The sequence below is a fragment of the Mirounga leonina genome, unplaced genomic scaffold, assembly GCF_011800145.1.
Source record: "Mirounga leonina isolate KUSES-001 unplaced genomic scaffold, KU_Mleo_1.0 Mir_176, whole genome shotgun sequence".
In the NCBI taxonomy this organism is placed as follows: domain Eukaryota; kingdom Metazoa; phylum Chordata; class Mammalia; order Carnivora; family Phocidae; genus Mirounga; species Mirounga leonina.
In genome coordinates this window covers 43,574,344-43,594,770 of record NW_023270454.1, presented here as the reverse complement: position 1 = coordinate 43,594,770, position 20,427 = coordinate 43,574,344, and the positions used below count along the sequence as shown (strand labels likewise).

The 20,427-nt window shown below is 43.2% G+C and overlaps 1 protein-coding gene and 1 non-coding gene across 2 annotated transcripts in view; both read right to left on the bottom strand.

Annotated features, from left to right (window-relative positions):
- Nucleotides 1-20,427, bottom strand: part of TBC1D9 (TBC1 domain family member 9) — a 119,305-nt gene that overhangs the window by 17,899 nt on the left and 80,979 nt on the right. Inside the window, exons 10-14 of the mRNA XM_035023021.1 lie at nucleotides 18,505-18,719; nucleotides 15,828-15,945; nucleotides 14,042-14,327; nucleotides 13,438-13,567; nucleotides 32-130 (exon numbers count right to left, since the gene is read on the bottom strand). Of these exons, the coding sequence (XP_034878912.1) occupies nucleotides 32-130; nucleotides 13,438-13,567; nucleotides 14,042-14,327; nucleotides 15,828-15,945; nucleotides 18,505-18,719 (848 nt within the window). The remainder of the gene's footprint in view (nucleotides 1-31; nucleotides 131-13,437; nucleotides 13,568-14,041; nucleotides 14,328-15,827; nucleotides 15,946-18,504; nucleotides 18,720-20,427) is intronic.
- Nucleotides 17,649-17,755, bottom strand: LOC118022604. The gene has a single exon (XR_004682520.1). It is a non-coding gene; the product is annotated as a U6 spliceosomal RNA (small nuclear RNA).

Genomic DNA, 20,427 nt, shown 5'->3' with positions numbered 1-20,427 from the left:
AAGGCCACTTGCTATTTTTTACAGGACTTACCACGTTCCGTTTCGTAGTATCCTCCAGTGTCTGGATCACCTTCAGTCTCTGTTTGAATCTCATCTGCTCAATCAAATCTGCCCGGATGGTTCCAAATTTCTAGAAAGGAGCAATAGTGGTATTTCTGAGAAATCTGTTAAAGTACATAGTATCATGTCTGCAAGATTTATGGAGACACAACCCGGATACATAGAAGAAATTTCTTGTGAAATGACAGACATCCTAGACTATGCCTTCATTTATTTTAAAAACAATTTAGCAACCATAAGTAAGTAACAGGAGATTCTCATGCTTCTTAACCACTGAACTAAATGTCAAAGTCAAATGAGTGTTGCTCAAATCAACAACAGTTTATAGGGAAGAAAAGGTTAAATAAGGCTCTAAGGGCCATTTGTGTAAGAAAAAATGCTTCAAAGGAAGAATTTTCTTGACAAGAAGAAAGGAAGTATCTGAGGCTTACTATTAGCCTGGGAGGTCAGAAGAAACATCTGTGTGAGGCTCTCTGTTCCTGTTCTCCAGCTCTATAGCATTTGTCCTGGTTCAGAAACCTGCACTGTCTTTGGATGGCAGACACTGTGGGTTAGCTACCTTTCCAAATTCCAAAATGCCTCCTATTACCTGAATGTTTGTTGAATGAAATTTCAAAAGCCAAAGAAAGAATATACAAAGTTTTAGATCTCCTAGTGGTGCAAAAGAAAAACAAAGAAGTTCTGCTTAAAGCATGAAGCTTGAACTATGGAAGCAATGGCTGTCATGGATCAACACATTGAAAGGATAAAGAAAAAACTGACAGATAATATCAAGTGTTGGCAAGGTTATGGTACAACCAAACCCTCATATGTTGCTGCTCAGAGTGTATCAATTGGTACAACCATTTGGGAAATCTGTCTGCAGTATCTACTAAATCTGAATAGATACATATACTTATGACACATAAATTCCTAAGTACCTTCCCCAAAATGTATATGTTTTTACCCAAAGTCATATGCTAGAATATTCATAGTGCCACTATTAGCCAAAAGCAAGTAACCACTCAGATGCTTGTTAACAGTAGAGTGGATAAATAATTTGTGATATTATCACACAATAGATTACTACGCAGCAATGAAAATGAACAATTTGGATAAATCTCACAATCATAATGCTAAGCAAAATAAACCAGAACCAAAAGAGCTCATTCCATATGAATGGAATTATACATTTATGAATGGAGTTCAAAAGCAAACACAACCTATGGTTTTAAAAGTCAGGAGAGGAGCGCCTGGGTAGCTCGGATGGCTAAGCATCTGCCTTCGGCTCAGGTCGTGATCCCAGGGTCCTGGGATTGAGCCCCGCATCGGGCTCCCTGCTTGGTGGGCAGCCTGCTTCTCCCTCTCCCTCTCCTGTTTCCCCTGCTTGTCTCTCTCGCTCTCTCTGTCAAATAAATGAATAAAATCTTTTAAAAAAAAAAAAGGAGAATTACTAACTTTGGATGGATGGACAGTGACAGGAAGGGGACACAAAGGGAATTTCTAGGGTGCTCATATTGATCTGGGTAACAGTTACAGGAGTATGTTAAATAGGGGGTCTAAACATTGTCTTTGTACATCCGTACTACAGAATCCTACTCAAGAAATAGGGTAAAAAAACCCATCAAAACTGTTTTATACAAAATGACTAGGATTTATTTTTCATAGAAATTGTGATGAAGGAAAAAAGACAAATCTCAAAAGAATGCATACTGCATATTTTGTTTATGTAATACTCATGATAACATTATTATAGAGAGGGAGAATAGATTAATGTTTGCCAGGGTTAGCAACAGGGTGAGGGAAGGGTGGGTGTGGCTATAAAGGGTAGTATGGGAGAGTCTTGTGATGGTACACTTGAGGATCTCTACTGGGGTGGGAGTTATGCAAGGCTATGCATGTGACAAAACTGCATAGACACACAGAGAATGCATACGGAACTGGTGAAATCTGAATAAGCTTGTTTGGGATGTCAGCACTGGGTGGTGGGGGGAATTGAAGGAGAAGTGCACGTGACTTCTTTGTACAATTCTTTGTTGCCTCCCTTTGAATCTATAATTATTTCTCAGTAAAAGAGTGGCTTTGAAGTTATGGTGTAACATTTTAGGACAGAATGCGATGGATCAATCTGAAAAGTGAGTGATAATCAGGGAGTTGAGAAATTACTGTTGAGTTTAAGAATTTATTGGTATAGGGGCGCCTGGGTGGCTCAGTCGTTAAGCGTCTGCCTTCGGCTCGGGTCATGGTCCCGGGGTCCTGGGATCGAGCCCCACATCGGGCTCCCTGCTCTGCGGGAAGCCTGCTTCTCCCTCTTCTACTCCCCCTGCTTGTGTTCCCTCTTTCGCTGTGTCTCTCTCTGTCAAATAAATAAAATCTTTAAAAAAAAAAAAATTTATTGGTATAGAGAGAGAACACTGAGTTTTTGAAATTTTGAAATGAGGACTAGCATTATCTAGCCAAGTCAACTGTGAGACGTACTTAATGGTTGTCACACAGACTGGCAGTTGTCTTCCCAATCTGTTCTCCCTTCATGTATATAATTCAAAATTTCAGCGAGTACCCAGATGCTCAGCAAGACATTTCCAAGCTTCCCCTGTGGCTTGTTGTGGCCAGGTGACTAGATTCTGGCTAATAGGATGTGAGTGGAGATTTCATGAACAAGGGCTTATTAAAGGAGCAGAGCACACCCACCCTATCTCCTTCCTGTGGGGATATGACATTTCTTAAGAGTAGATAAGAAAGGGCGCCTGGGTGGCTCAGTTGGTTAAGTGACTGCCTTCGGCTCAGGTCATGATCTTGGAGTCCCGGGATCAAGTCCTGCATAGGGCTCCCTGCTCGGCAGGGAGTCTGCTTCTCCCTCTGACCCTCCTCCCTCTCATGCTTTCTGTCTCTCATTCTCTCTCTCGCAAATAAATAAAAAATCTTAAAAAAAAAAAAAGAGTAGATAAGAAAAACCCTGGGTCCCTAATGCCTCTGGGCTCCACACCAGCCCTGAGCCACCTACGCGGACTGAACGTGAAGGACAAACAAATTTTATCTTGTTTAACTCTGTTTTGGAGTCTGTTGTTACAACCGCCTGGTCTGCATTCCAAGCAATACAAGATCTAACACTTATAAACTGCTTATTACGGTGCCTGGCGTAAGTTTATGTGTTTTGTTTTAACTCCATTTAATCCCATCCTCCGGGTTCTCCTCATTCCTCACTGGCTACTTCTTTTCTGTCTCCTCTGCACATCTTTCCCATCTCTAAACCCTGGGGAGCTCCAGGGTTTCGTCTTTAGACCTCTTCCCTCTATCAAAACCTACTCCCTAGGGATTCCCAGTCACTGCTCACCCTCTCCTGTCCCCACCCTCGTCGAAACCACTACTCTCTCTTACAATAGCCTCTAAACTGATCCTGCTTCCTCGAAGCATTGCACCTTTATTTTTCTCCCACAAGCAAGAATGTTCTGTCTAAAACCTGTGGCCGATGACCCTACTTTGCTGAAAACTCCAGGCACTTTACAGCGGGCCGAACTCTGAGTCTTCACTAAGGCCTAGCAGTCCTACACGCTCTCCCCGCTCCAGCAGCTACCTCTCTGCTCACCTGCCACCACCCCTTTGCTCACTCCCCTCCAGTCACAGTGGCCTTTTGCTGCTCCTCAAACGTGTCATGCAGGCCCCCTTGGCAGACAGGGCCTGGGCGCTGCCTGCCCCCTCGGCCTGGCATGTGCTTTTTGCTAAAACACATGGGCTGGGGGCGCCTGGGTGGCTCAGGCGTTAAGCCTCTGCCTTCCACTCAGGTCATGATCCCAGGGTCCTGGGTTCGAGCCCCGCATCGGGCTCCCTGCTCCGCGGGAAGCCTGCTTCTCCCTCTCCCACTCCCCCTGCTTGTGTTCCCTCTCTCGCTATGTCTCTGTCAAATAAATAAATAAAATCTTTAAAAAACAACAACAAGGGGCGCCTGGGTGGCTCAGTCGGTTAAGCGTCTGCCTTCGGCTCAGGTCATGATCCCAGGGTCCTGGGATCGAGCCCCGCATCGGGCTCCCTGCTCAGCGGGAAGCCTGCTTCTCCCTCTCCCACTCCCCCTTGCTTGTGTTCCCTCTCTCGCTGTGTCTCTCTCTGTCAAATAAATAAATAAAATCATTTAAAAAACAACAACAACAACAACAACAACAAAAACACACGGGCTTGCTTCCCCATGTCATTTGTGTCCTGGCTAAATGTCACTTCACCAGAAAAACAGACCTGCAGAGAAACGGCACATCCACCTTTTACCTGCCGTGCTTCTTCTTGAATTTATCATTTTACCTTATACTTGGTTTTTACTTCTTACAGATATCCGCCCCGCCCCCCTCCTACCTCCAGCCCAGCCCCGCTTACTAAATGAGCACAGAGGCTGTGTCCACCGGAGTGGAGGACAGTGCTGATTTAGTAAGTGTTCAACAAATATTTGCTGAATACGTTGAATCCCAATGATAATACCGGGAAGAAAGCGCTTTCCTTCTCCCCATTTCAGAGACAAGCAATCAGAAGTTTAACAAAAACTGTTGACTTGCCCAAGTCCACAGAGCTGGTAAAGTATTCACTGCAAAGTACATACTAACAACAGAGAACTGGGTTTACTTCAAACGGGGCCATAGTACGCCTTTGATTAACAACGAGAAAACAGTTATGAGACAGAAGGAAACTAAATTTTTTCGCACTGATAATTGGCAGAGCCATTATAGGCCATGTCGTGGGCTCCTTACAGTAACCTTGTGAGGTGGTAATGTTACTTCCACTTTACAAATGGGAAAACCAAGGTTCACAGAGGTTAAATAAGTGACCCAGAGTTCCACAAGGGCTGAGCTGCAAGTCTGAGGCCCAGATACCAGCTCCGTAACTCCACCACCTACTATTCTATCCGACAATAAGTTCTTCCCTGTCTCTATGTAGATCAGAACATAGACTTTTGGAACTACACAAAATTTGATTGAAATTCACATTCTTTGACTAATTAGCTGTTGTGACTCTACACAATTTAGTCGTGTCCTTTGAACCTCAGTTTATTTCTCTGTAAAATGAGACCCCCCAAAACTGTCCTTGTACAACTGCTGTTAGAGATAGATATATTAATATAAAGCACCAATAATAGGGGCGCCTGGGTGGCTCAGTCGGTTAAGCGTCGGCTCAGGTCGTGATCCCAGGGTCCTGGGATCGAGTCCCACATTGGGCTCCCTGCTCAGCGGGAAGCCTGCTTCTCCCTCTCCCTCTGCTGCTCCCCTTGCTCATGCTCTCACTCCCTCGCAAATAAATAAAATCTTTAAAAATAAAATAAAAAATAAATTTAAAAAATAAACTACCAATAATAGTGACTCATATTAAACATTGGCTTGATAATCTTTGCAGACTGCTAAAGGAAGAATTATTTCTCCCCCAAGTCTGACCTTCAAAGAGCCCTGTATATTTATATTTAATTAACTAGATCTAGTTGTTCCTCAACTAGAAACGGTTCCTGCTGTTTGCTAGGCCGGACCCTCTCTCTGGGACTGGCCACAGACAGAACACAATGGAAATACAATGGCTCTTCCACCTGATGCAAACAGTCCCAACCTAAAAGGAAACCGTGGACTCCAAGTTCCTGACTGGCTATTTTCGGAGAATGTCTAAAGGAAAATGAGCAATGAGAATGACTGGGTCCCTCTCTCTCTCCCCTTCTCCCCCTTTCTCTCCCACCTTTTGCAGGGGCTCTGAAAGAAAAGAATGAAATGCTAAAAATGGGGCAAACAAAAGGTGGTTCAGTACATCCTGGAGCCAACATTTCCCATTACCTGAAATGAGGGTCCAGGTGTCATACTCTCTCCCAGGCACTACACATTTCAGTTCCATGAAAAGAAATAATTCACTAATGTAACAGTTCTTTTTCTAACAAATAGAATTTAGTGACGGGGGTGAAGGAGCCTAAAAGTATTTTATTTTTCTAAAATCTACTCTTCCTTAAATAATAAACAAAATAATCCACCTCATTTACATTTCTTCTCCTACTCAATTTTTATCTGAATGTTTCTATAGCCTGTTTCTAATTTTCCAATCTACTTTCTAATGTCCTTATGAGCTGCAAGGCATTTTCAATGTAGGCAGAGCCTCCTCGTCTTGCTGCTCTGCCCCTCTCCCCTGGGGTTGTGCCTACACCCGCTAACAACTAGGCATTCAGCCCTTCACTTCGTACCACTTCACCCCTCCTGTGGTCCAGATATTCCCATTCTCGCCGTACGGATTTGGGACAAGGAGCAGGAGGCTCCGATAAAGGAATGATGTGGGGACCAGTTCGTCTCAAGTCTCCAGTTCACGTTCCCTGGCCTCTCCCGCCCCCACCATTGTTCCTGAGTGGACAAGAGCTGCCCTTCGCCATGCTGGGCAGCCTCCCTGTGATTTCCTGCATCCCTCCAAGCTTCCCCTTCCATTGCTGGGAAGACAGGGATGATGGAGAACAGATACAGATTTGAGAAAGAGATCACAAGGGCCAGTCTCCACCAAGTTCAATAGGCTCCTCCTTTCTAATCCTCCAGAGAGGACTAGAAATATTCAAATGCTGCAGCTTAAAAAAACAAAACAAACAAACAAACACAAAACTCAGTTTAGGCCATAAGTCCCTGGAATGATCTGAACAAACCTGCCTGCCACAGGGACATCTATTGAAATAAAAAGGTGGCATCATTTCTCAAATCCAAACTCTACAGCTTCTGTTTTTATGTAAGACTATTTCATTGAAACTATGCTCAAAAGTGCCTCTTAAATGTTTCTTAATTTGTGGGGTACTTATTTTCCTGGGATACAGAATGGGGTTCGCTGTTGGCCAGAGGACTGAACACCATTCACACACAAGGGTCCTTTCTTTGGTCCAAAATCTCCAAGTGTCGAGGTGAGTGAGGCTCTCTGCTTTGGAAGAGTGGCTGAGGGTGAGAGGAGGAACAGATGGGTTGTGAGCTTCTGGACCTAGAAAAAACAGCATGAAGTTGTGGGAGGCTGGGACCAAGGGATGGGTGATAGATCCTCAAACAGCTGAAGGAGTACTTCCCACAAACTGCCCCCTGCCTTCGTCTGCGGTGGCAGCATCTGTCTGTCCCATACACTTATGTGTTGGGTGGAGTGGTGGTATTCAGGTGGAGGAAAGAGAACGATGAGGAGGAAGAAGAAGGAATCAGGATATGAAGTCAGTGTGAAGACTCTGCTTGTTGGAGTCGCATGTTTGCTGACTGGGTTGCCTCTCCAGAGCCCTCTGATCTTTTTTTTTTTAAGATTTTATTTATTTATTTGAGAGAGAGAGAATGAGAGACAGAGCGCATGAGAGGGGAGGAGGGTCAGAGGGAGAAGCAGACTCCCTGCCGAGCAGGGAGCCCGATGCGGGACTCGATCCCGGGACTCCAGGATCATGACCTGAGCCGAAGGCAGTCGCTTAACCAACTGAGCCACCCAGGTGCCCAAGAGTCCTCTGATCTTTAAAGAACTCTCAACTCATGACAGTACTCATATCCATGCAACATCTTCGTAACTCCTTGTCAGAAAGCAGGCCCTTGTTTTGTAATCAGATTTGTGCTCCTCAAGGTACTAACTCTTTCGAGGTTTTTGCCTAGCAGAAAGGGCTAGAAAAGCCTCTGTCACACGAGAAGGTTGACAAAAAAACACTTCAGTCAGCTTCAATGTAAAATAGCCCGTATGAACTGATTAATTATGAGGGAGCTTGAACATGCTAGTTAAAACGTAAGAAATAACGAGTAGCAGTAGAGACGAACAGACCTGGGACCTGAATCTCAGCTCCAACATACCGGGAAGCCTTGGACAAGCTACTTAACCTCTCTGAGTTCTACCATCTGTAACAGGGGCATAAAAACACAACCCGACTCTCAGTCTGTTGACATTGATTCTGATAGGACACGGAAAAGCCAAAGCACAATGCCCTGTATCGATATATATTTACCTTGATTTTATTTTAAAAGTTGTGGTAATTATAAAGAAGCAGCCAGTAGGCTACAAAGACCATGGCATGTATCGTTTGGCATAGAGTGTAGTTTGAAAATTAGGACAATTCAAATAAAATCAAGACCTCCAAGTTCTCTTGAAAAATCAGAGGTGCTGGCAACAGATGCTCCTTATCTCCAGTGGGCAAAGAGACTGCCCCACCACCACACAGGCCATTACCACCCAGGACCCCGAGGCCACCCTTCCCCATGCCTTCACCCCCTGCCCACTTGGTGTCTGCCTTGCATGCACAGTCACGTGAACTTGCCACCTGCTCTGGAGCATCTTCTTTAAAAAATACACCATTGGGGCGCCTGGGTGGCTCAGTTAGTCAAGTGTCTGACTCTTGGTTTTGGTTCAGGTCACGATCTCAGGGTTGTGAGATCGAGCCCCGTACTGGGCTCTGCGCTGGCTATGGAGCCTGCTTAAGATTCTCTCTCTTCTTCTCCCTCTACCCCACACCCCCTTCTCCCTCTCTAAAAAAACAAAACAAAACAAAACAAAACAAAAACCCAAAAAACCCACAACGCAAAGTTTGGCCTCTATAAAGGAGACATGCTTTTGACAGCTGGGTATTATGGAGAGGGTACAGTTTCATAGTCAGATATGGATGCAAGTCTCACATTCCACAGAAATTTCATGAACACTGATGACCCTCAGCTTCCTTACCAGCAAAATAGGGAAAATTATTCCTACCTCTTTTGGTTGGGTAAGAAGTTTATGTGCTACACAGGGAAAGCAACTATTATATGGTAGCTGTTATTATCCTAGTAATGTTGGCAAAAGGAGGAGGAAAAAAGCACGTATCTAAAGATCAGGCAAAATGTACTAATGTTATAACTAAGGTTCCACAAACAACTGGTGATAACTAATTTAGAGGTCTACATTTCTTTTTTGAGGGATGAATAGCCTTTTAAGAATTAAACTTGGAAATCAAAGCTATGCATTAGCAAAAAATGTCAAACTCCAAATGTCTTCCTGTTAGAGGTACAAAATGAAGGGTTTACAAGTAAAATAATATGCTGTCTAGAGTATGCTTGAAAATACTCCAGAAAAAAAAAAGTGACTTAGATGAAAGAGGTCAGAAAAATGTTGGGAACTGTTGGACTGTGTGATAGGTTATGGAAATGCATCAGGTTACCCTTTGGATTTCTACTGTGCTGGAAAACCTCTATACATTAAAGGACGAGAAAGAAAAATACTCACACCCAGGTGTTGATAACGTATCCCCAGGCCCAGCATGATGCCTGGCATAAGATAGGCACTTATAACATCTTAAATAAAGATTTTCTTCAATAAATGGATAGACAAACAGTGTTTCTTGTATCTCCCGGGTCTTTCCCCACTGATACAACTGTAGTATCTTCTTTGCTAGTCTATTCCTTCAGCTCTCCCCACTCCAATATATTGCACGGGGAGCAGAAGTAATGTACTTGAAGAAGAACTCCCCTCCGCTTCCAAAGGGCTGTTGGGTGCCTTGCAAATCTATCAGTGGTTTCAAGACTCCCCACTAGCCAGCTTCTCCTGGACCGACTGACCTCACGTCCATACGTACACTTACAATTCCATCTCCGTTCTATCCAGACAAATCCCACTGGCTCTAGCTTTAATGCTAGAGAGCTACTTTCTAGCTGTGTGGCCTGGAAAAACTAGCTCAACGTCTCTCAGCTTCCATTGTCACCTTAAAAATGGGTTAATATTTACCTGCTGGGGCTTATCTGTGAAGCACCCCGCACCCTGCGCACACAAGGTAGGCTCTCAGTGAGCCGTAACTTTTGTGGTCATCATTAATAAGCTCGACACGTTATTTGGAACTTTCATAATGGCCTGTCCTGCACAAACTCCTCCCTGAGTTTTATTAGCCACATCCTTCCCCTGCTTTTCTCAGATTCAACCCACCGGGTTGGGTTGTCTTGAACTTGAAGAGACTCCGTGGTGGTCATGTGCCTGCTGTAAGGTTATTCATGTGTCCCTGTGCCTTGAGGGTCATCTTGGTCTGTGGACCAAACCTGAAGGCTGGGGCTTTGTCTTGCACCTCTGAATAACTCTGCAAAACTGCAGAGCCTCACACACAGGGCGCACAAAGAACAACACTGTCTTTCAAACTGTCTGTATAATTCCTTCCAGTAGGGTCTTGGGAGAACTTGAAATGAGCAAGAATTTCTCCATGAGGCATTTATGAATAAAGTTATCATCTCATCAGGAGAAATTTGATCAATATCTAACCAACCTCCAGCCACCGGGGGAGTCCTGAATGAGACCTCAGAGCTGAATGTACTTTCTGTGTTTCTCCTACTTTCCTGTCTTCCTAGCTAAGTATCCTGAAGCACAGAAATAAATGTGCTGCACGCCTCAGAAGACTGGTGCCATGCCTTAGTTCAAACCAGGTTATAACCAACTTCTGCGACTACTGGCCCCATTCTGCATCTAGGGCAGGGATTCTCAACCCTCACCAGGCTCCAGGACCAACTGGGGAACCTTTAAAAAACACTTGTTTCTTAGGCCTCATGCCAAAGACACAGATTTAATTGGTCTGGAATGGAACCTGGGAATTCACATTTTTTAAAAGGTTGACTTTGAAAAAAATTGTAAGTGATCTTAATGCACAGGGGAGACGGAGAACCACCAGTCCAATGGTCAGGAGGGAAAAAAGGGTTTGTGGTGGTCTCTTTAGGTTGAACTGGAAGGCACTGGGGAGCCACGGGAAAGCTAGGAGCAGCACGGGGACACGAAGTAGAGAAAACAAAAAAACCAGTCATTATGCATCGAAAGATGCATGGTTTGAACTATCCAGGCAGAGGAAGGAAACTGCGGCTGTATCCTGCGACAAGATGTCTGACAGCCAAAGGGCCACCATCAGGGATCAGCCGGACAGGAGGTAAGCGGAAACCAGCCCTCGGTCTTGCCTCCATTCTCTTCTCTTTCCCATTACAGAGGCTCACGTGCTGACCTCAGCATGTTGTTAGCTTATCTGCTGTCAAGAATAAAGCTGAGTTTCCACATACTAAGCTTTATGACTTTGTTCCAGAATTCTCTTAACAATAAACGTTTCAGGGGATGCCTTCAGAAAAACAACCCACCACTATAATAATAACTATTGCATTTAATCACATGGGCTCTTTTTTTTGGAAAAATAATCATCCAAAATTTCCAACAGAGTGTTATCCAAAAGTCCTGAGGCAATGATGTTTCTTTATTGCATTATGATAATAACCAGTTTTGGAGAGACTGAAGTGAAATAGCCATCCTTCATCTCCACTGGTGGAAATATAAATTGGGACAATCTTCATGGAAATTGGACACTGTGTGCTAGGAGCTTGGAAATAATGCACACTTTCTGATCTATTGCTATAGATCTATTCCTTAGACTGGACTCTAAGAAAATAATCAGAGATGTGATAATTGTATACAAGTTTATCACAGAATATAGAATATATATCATATATATAACATATATATAATCATACCATGTAAGTTTGACATATAATACTGAAAATTTAGAAGTAATCAAAATAAATTTACAACAAAAGTGACCAGTTAAATAAATTTTGGTACTTCATTAAAGCAGAATATTAAGAATCTATTAAAATTATGGCTTTCAAACTATGGAAAAAGCCCAGATGTCCATCAATAGATGAATGGATAAAGAAGATGTGTTGTGTGTGTTTACACACACACACACACACACACACACGAACATACATATAATGGAATACTACTCAGCCATAAAGAAAGAAATCTTGTCATTTACAATGACGCGGACGGAACTAGAAGGTATTATTCTAAGCGAAGTAAGTCAATCAGAGAAAAACAATTATCATATGATCTCACTCATATGTGGAATTTAAAAAACAAAACAGAGGATCATAGGGGAAGAGAGGCAAAAATAAACAAGACAAAATCAGAGAGGGAGACAAGCCATAAGAGACTCTTAATCACAGGACACAAACTGAGGGTTGCTGGAGGGGTGCGGGTGGGGGGGTAATAGGCTCATGGACATTAAGGATGGCACGTGATGTAATGAACACTGGGTGTTATATACAACTAATGAATCACTGAACTTTACCTCTGAAACTAAAAATACACTATATTTAATTGAATTTATATTTTAAAAAAAGAAAAAATTATGGCTTTAAACAATATTTAATATATTAGAGTGCACATGGTATATTTTAAGTGAAAAATAGGATGTTACAAAGCACTTTTTACTAGAGACTTATTTTTTAAGTGTACTTTGCAAATACAAAAACATACTTGAGGGAAAATATGGTAAATATAGTTTATAGAATATAGTTTATTTTTCCCTCATATTTTTCTAGTTTCTACATTTTTAAAAATAAACATACTTTGATGATTCTAAAAGATACAAAAAATGTTTTGTTTTCAATACATATCGTCAATGAAAAGTTTTAAAAATAATAAATGATCAGTGTTGCCCCCTTTATGAGTGAAAGGACACACATTTCTGAAAAGGTTTCTGGATCTATACCAATATTTTTTAAAGCACCAATTTTTTTATTCTCTTAAAGAGGGGCTTTTTCTGACCTCAGCTTGTCCCTCACTATTTCTCCCTTAATCCAGGCTGCTCCTAGTTGGAATGCTGACAACCATAGTCCTACAACTCCAAAACATCCGTGAGGGTGTAGTGTGCTTAGCAGAATATTCACGTTCTTTCTTACTGATCATTTCTATAAAAGGTTTCAGAGCCAAGGATCAGGAAATGAAGAAACCATTAGGTATGATGGACACTTGAGTCCCCGGGGCTCCACAGACCATCAAAGGCCACTGAGCACATAATACAGGCTCCTTTGCCCCTAGAAGCTCCCTCAGTTCTACTCTGAGATTCAGCACTAGATCCAAGGTCAGCACTAGAACCAGAAGGCATCCTCCCCCACCTAGGCCAAGCAATTTTAGAGGAATACGAGGACTCTGGTTCTTCTCTAGGATGGTACAGACTATTCCACGTGTCATGGACTGAAGAGACTTGGCTTGTTTTCTTCAGAGAAGACCTAAGTACTTGGCACGAGAACTGGAAGTGAATTGAGGCGTACAGGTCAACCTCCCCATGCCTGCTCTCGACAGCCCCTCCTCAAGACGCCCAGAGTAGACTCTGAGCTGCTCCTTGATCCGGCTTCAGGGTGAGCATGGCAAAGGATGAGAGGGTCAGAGCTTGTCATGCATGCCATTTGCTTCATGGCCTGAGACCCAGCGGGAGTCCTTGGCCCCCGGCAGTCCCCATCTCTAGAGCTCAAGACTGTCAGCTGGAAGGCAGCTGTTTGCTTTGGCAATTAGTTCTCCGAAGGTGCAAGGAAGCGGGTATACCCATAGTGAGCAATGGAAGTGGGTGCCACACATCCGGCAGAGTGCCTCCCAGCACACTCAGAGCACTGCAACACTCAGGCAGGAAATGAGACCCACCTCATAAGACGTTCTGATGAGTCTGAAGATGTCTACCTCAGGGTAGGGCTCCACGTCATCACTGAGCAGGGAGTGGAGGTGAGGGATGGGAGGCAGTGTGCTGTCTTTATTGGTCACACTGTCTAAATACCTGGACCAAGAAATGAAACAGAAGTCACCGGAGGCTGATTTGGAATTCTCCCATTACAGTTCTCTACCCGTGTTCTACAAACCCTGCATATGAAAATAAATCCTCAGCCACGGACAAAAGTGGGCATTATGATTACCATCAAGCCAATTAAGACTCATGAAACCAAGAAGATAGAAGGCAAGTTCAGAGAAGAAACCAGAGGTGGTTTACAGAGTGAGGCTTAGCGGGCACCTCAGTGGCTCAGTCAGTTAAGCATCTGACTCGTGATTTTGGCTCAGGTCATGACCTCAGGGTCATGAGATCGAGCCCGGAGGCTCCACATGGAGTCGGCTTGTCCCTCTCCCTCTGCTCCTCCCCCTGCTTGCGCACGCTCTCTCTCTCAAATAAATAAAAAAATCTTTAAAAACAGTAACAACAAAAAAAATAAAAATAAAAACAGTAACAACGACAACAAAGTGAGGCTTCGTCCATTACCTTCCCAAAACAGTCATGGCCTCCCCGTCATCCTTGCAGCTCAACAGTTTGTCCACATTTGCATCCAGCACAGCCAGGGCCAACTGGAATATCACCTTGATTCCTTCATAGAAGAAACAGTCCACGACCACAACTGCACTCTCAAAGGGCATCACGCTGAGAAACAGCGTGAGGAACCAAGACAGGGAGATGGTAGAAATCACGCCCAGGTCCTGCATGCAGTCGTACAGCTGGGGGACATAGTCTCGTGCTAGTTCCTCGAAGACACCCTGGTCCACCAGTGCACCTGCAGCAGGGATGGGCACAAAAGGCCACAGGTGAACCCACCGCACCTTCTTACTGAGGAACCCCACCAATCGGCTTGGCTAAGATAACCCAGCTCACAATTGCTGCTGAGACAACTTGGCTCCTTTCTCTTAACTGTTCTGCTGCTACCATGTTACTAGTTACAATGTTACTAGACCAAGGTGTCAATATCACCCGGTCAGCAGATTAGTTCTGGGTGCTTCTCTTTCTGGAGCTTTCCTGTCCTGCTTCCTTACCCCAAAAAAGAGCAATAACATACAACCATAAGGGTTGTTGGAAAAGTCAGTTTAGAAGGTTTTCGTGAGGAGCGCCTGGGTGGCTCAGTTGTTAAGCATCTGCCTTCGGCTCAGGTCATGATCCCAGGGTCCTGGGATCGAGCCCCACATCGGGCTCCCTGCTCGGCGGGAAGCCTGCTTCTCCCTCTCCCACTCCCCCTGCTTGTGTTCCTGCTCTCGCTGTCTCTCTCTCTGTCAAATAAATAAATAAAATCTTTGAAAAAAAAAAAAAGAAGAAGAAGAAGGAAGTTTTCAGGATATATCAGTTTGGTTAGGCATGAGAAATATATCTAAGTAACTCCATTTCTTGGGAAACTTATTACTTTTCTGGATGCATGGTCCCCACATATGAGGTTTTTTGTTTTGTTTTGTTTTGTCTAATGTTGTTTAAACTTGAAAGTATTCCAGGGGCACCTGGCTGGCTTAGTCGGTAAAGCATGAGACTGTTGATCTTGGGGTTGTAAGTTTGAGGCCCACACTGAATGTAGAGATTATTTAAAAAAGGAAAAAAAAAATCTAAAAAAACAAAAGGCATTCCAGTTGTACATACACACTCATGATCAACTTACTGACATTTCTGCAGAATTTTTCCAGTGAATCAAATTAGTGTGAAAAGGTTTAGAAATGAAGAGCACAAGAGGGAAGCATAAAGCATACATTTTAGTACTAGCAACAAAAAGCTTGTCCTGCTAAAATGAAATGTCTAACACTCGAGAGGATGATAAGGAGTAACACCAATAATTTGTTTAAATGCTTATAGCCATTGTTTGCCTTGCAATGAAATCAGTTCTTAAAAATACTGCAGAAACTTAGTCTTGGATAAATTTTTGTATGTTCTTTTTTTTTTGCATACTTCTGCTGTCCACAGATTCCATGGGCTTCATGAAAACATTTTTTGTCAAATCTGACCAACGGTCGACATGTTTGGTGCCGTCCGCACATGCCGCAGAGTGACACCTACATCGAGTGTTTCCTACAATAATTTCTCTAACAGTGATACATGTATATTCTCTCAAGCTCCATGGGGCTCCTTTGTGTACAGTCCATATTAACTCAAGCCCTCTCATGCCCATTTTGGGAAAGTGGAGTAGTCTGAAACTCTTCTGGCTAATGGTGACTAGAAATGCTGTTCTAGCCACTACCCTGGCTCTAGAAACATCTTTGCAACGAGACATGGGTTAAAATGTTAAGTACCCCCCACGTACCAACAACTCTGGTGTTGTAGTAATCAGGAAGCATGCGCTCACACAGAGCCACCAGCAGCCAGAAGGCTTCCTCCTCTTTGGCATAAAGCAGCAGTACGGATGTGACAATATTCATGGCCTGAAGCAACGAAAAAGGGTGTCATCAAATATATTTTAAATACATCAGACACACGTGAACATAAGAAATTTTGTGAACCTGAAAAACTACTGCGTTAGTCTCACAGGGCCAGCAAACGTCTTAGCAGAAGGCCAGATAATAAATATCTAAAAGCTCTGCAAGCTACACACACATGTTCTTCTAAGTTGTTTCTTTCTTTCTCTTTTTTTTTTTAAGAACCCTTTAAAAATGTCCAAACCCTTAGTCCTTGAGCCCGAAACTGTTAAGGGTCTTCAGGAACACCAATACTCACCTCACCAAGGACTGAGTCCCTGCACACAGGCAAGCCCTCATTCAAAAACTTGGCCCAAAGGCTATCTGACAAAGCTTTTAACCTGCTAAAGTCTCAGTGTTTCTAATCCTTAATGCACAAGACAAATATTTCCTTTTTAATCTTCCATAATGGTTTCTATAACCAAGTACACACGGCCTGAGGCTCTCCTCTGAGAACAATAAAACCTTTCAAATTTGGAGTCCTCACCCACTATTTCCATCTGGATAAGGAAGGCAGAGATAAGTAACAGTAATTTAAATTCTAAAGTAACCCACTTTATTAAAAGATATTATCACTTAACTCATAACCACTCAAGGCCCAACTACTTTTAATAGTCCTCTTAATTAAAAAGAGAAAGATCAAAAGAGAAATATGAATTCTATAATTGCAGAGGCCAACTAATTCTTGTACTTCTTTCGATCTTTTACAAACCAGTAACTGTTCGTCAGACTTCTACAATATAAATACCAAAAAAAGGAATTTTGGTCTAATAGGCTTTTTCTTGTAAGTCATAATATTTGCCCAAGTAAAATCATTATTAAAATTCCACTTGAGAATTAACCTGCCGATTCTAGTACATGATCATGGTCACAGTTAGCTCCTCAGTCATTCAGTCAAGGTAAGTCGGTAACAGGCTCTGGACTAAGTATTGGGGGATGGGATGGGGGAATACAGTGGTGACAAGTCCCACAGGACTTAAATGTTGATGTCAGAGAGACGGAATGAAGATGTAAAGGTTAATTAATCAATTTGGGGAGTGTATTTAAGTACTATCAAAAAGATAAAATAGGGGCGCCTGGGTGGCTCAGTCGGTTGAGCGACTGCCTTCGGCTCAGGTCATGATCCCGGAGTCCTGGGATCGAGTCCCGCATCGGGCTCCCGGCTCGGCGGGGAGCCTGCTTCTCCTCTGACCCTCCCCCCTCTCATGCTGTTTCTCTCTCGCTCGCTCTCTAATAAATAAATAAAAAAAATCTTTAAAAAAAAAAAAAGATAAAATAATGTGGTATAGGAAGACCTGTACTGTGTGTATGTGTAGAGGAATTAAGCCTGCTTTAGCATTTATCTATCTATCTATCCACCTACCTATCTTTCCCTCTATTTATCTACTTTTGTGTTAAGCAGTCATTTAGTAAGAATTATGCCATCTTTCTGGATCTGGGGGATGTTTGACGTATTTGTCAACATATTAAAAGTTGTCTTCCGTTGTGATTTCACTTTTTTTTTTTTTGAGTATAGTTGACACAAGTTTATACATTATGCTACATTCATCTCAAGTGTCCTGATAGATACCTTGATACATCATTATTACAGTATCACTGACTACATTCCTTATGCTGTCTTTTATTCCCATCACTTACTGATTCCATTACTGGAAGCCTGTATTCCCCACAAAAATACGGAATGCTTCACATATTTGCATGTCATCCTTGTGCAGGGGTCATGCTAATCTTCCCTGTATCGTTCCAATTTTAGTATATGTGCTGCCGAAGCGAGCACAAGCCTGCTTTAGCTTTTAACTGGATGGTCGGGGAAGGCCTGTCTGAATATGTGGTCTTTAAGTCTAAAGTCACATGGTCTTAGAGCTTTCCCAATTATGGTCGATGTACTAGTACAAGAGATAATTTTTGTCGGTATGGGGGCAATATTTTTTGAATATCGGATTAAGCACTTATTTTAATGGGTATTGAAATATAATCCTAGCATATAAAAGCTATATTGTCAAGTATGTGCTTACTTAGGATGCAAAGTAGGAGCGCTGTGGAACTTAGAAGCCAGAATTACAGGCCTGGTGTCAGGCACGCTCTCTTTTACCTCAGGGAGGGATGAGGGGTAGCTCAGAGAGTAATCACAAGTGACTTGAAGGTCACCCAGGTATGAGGTGGTGGATCCAGAAAGGGCATTCTTGTCTCCCACCTCCTCTGCTCAGTGCTGTGGTCTCAACCCAGGGAGATTTTGCTCCCCAGGGGCTATTCGGCAATGTCTAAAGACAGTTTGGCTGTCACAACCAGGGAGTTCCACTAGCATTTCGTGGAGAGATGTTTTTAAATGTGGTATTAAACAGGAGTGTTATTAAACATCCTACAAAGCATAGGACAACCCCGAACAAAGAATTATCCAGCCCACAATGTCTGTAGTGCCAAGGTCAAGAAACTTAGGTGCAGGGATGGTTCTGTCAACCATTCTTCTGACTTACTGGTTAATAAACAATAATAATAAAAATAATCTAAACCAGCTGTGTCATTTACCTGGCAATATCCTATGTTAGGATTTCGAAAAGCATAAGCTGTTAAGACTCTCCTTAGAGCAGCAATGCCCATTTCATTCTGGAAAGCTGGGTGTTCTGGAAGGGAGCGGTGTAAATCCCTCTCAATCTCCTCTGTGGCCAGATTATACTTCCCCATGGACTTCTCCACTAGATCTTCATAGTACCCAGGATGTGTGGCCTTCTCATTGATGGCACCTAGGAAACACCCAACAGATACAACATCCAAAGCGGCAGGCCCTGCCCTCGGTCTGCAAACACAGCTTACCAAGCAAGTGAGCCACTTGCGAGATAATGACTGCCCACAGGTGAGATGGGCTGTTGCAACTGTGGCCAGACTTGGTAAATTTACGTGCGGCCTGCTTCCCTCTTTCAGCTCCACCGTAAGCCAAATTAGAGGTTTGCAAGCTAAAAATCTGTGTTCCATAGAACTTCCACAGACGATCCTGGGGGGCCTACTTAGAGGAAGAGGAGGAAGGAACAAGAGTAAGCCAAAGCTTCCCCGTCTCAGCCCTCCCTCAACCAGAGCAGTTTTGCTGGTATTTTATTGGGATTCTCCTTAAGATTTCACTTGAAAACGAAAGTTCTGCCTCCCAAAAGAAATTTGAAAACTGCTTGCGAAAGCTTAAGCTTTGAAGAGTTCAAAGAGCCATACTGCAGAGTAGGAGGAGGTGTTAGAATGTATGCAAGGATTTTTAGAATTGCAGTGGGTGGTGTGGGCATTCTTCACAGAGAGCACCACTATGGCTGGGAGTTCCTCAGGTGCTGGGGATGAGGATGGAGAAATGGGTTGAGAATCACTGGTTTGAGATAGTTGCATTTAAGATTCTTGAAGACAGAAAACCCTGTATGTATGAAAGTATCTAAATCTAAATCTAATTAAAATAACTTATGTAATTATAAATATATATACACAGACACATACATAAAACACACATATATGTATACATATTATACACACACACACACACACACACACTAAATGACAGGATAAACTGATCTGTATTTCACGGATTAGAAATTAGAACCCCTGGGCTGGCCTGGACCGTGTCAGTGACAGTCACCCAGAAGAGACAGCCTCACCACTCAACACTTTACCCAGGAAAAGGCAGTCTGGTTGACAGCAACCGAACACGGGCTTTTGCTTTGTTTCCAAGGGAGATCTGCAAAGATATCTTACCATCTGGCCTGTACTTCACTGTGTACACCAAGCCAGGTCCTGGTAAAGTGGCCCTAAGAGTCACGGGGAGCAGGGCGGGACCCAGGCGGGGCCCCCCTACCAGGAGCTGGGCTCTCCCCATGGGTGAGCTGGCTTGCAACCTACCCCACGCATCCTACCCCCAGTGAGCTGGGTGGAAATAGGAGCTGTTGGCCGCTCCACCCCCTGGCCTCACATCGTCCATCACCATTAAAGAAAATACGGAGTCCAACTCTCTCTGTGTCTCTGCAACAGTGCTACGTACTATCGGGTACTATTTCTTGGCTCTCACTTTGAGTTCCATTTTCATCCAAAATGGGGCTATAAGTAACTTCTAATTTGAATGAGGATGAAAATGGAATTTTTCATTTACTACAACAGTGACCTGAATCAGTTTGTCCAGGTGCCTAGTTCAACAAACACAAGGAAGACAGAAGACGGACAGTAAGGCTCTTCTTGGGCTGAATTTGTAATCAAAGATCATTGGATTCAAATTTGGATTGCTAAATTAGGAGCTAAGGCTGGTCTACTTAAGGAAAATAAGCCACGTAAATGAGGATAGAACAAGCTAGTTTTACATGAAACAGATAAAGCCAAGTATTTTTCAGGATTCTATCCCCCAACTGCTGAGATGTTAATACATCTCATTATGGGCAATTAGCATTTATATCTACTTTTAGAAAGAGCTAGGAGATTGTTTGTTTGTTT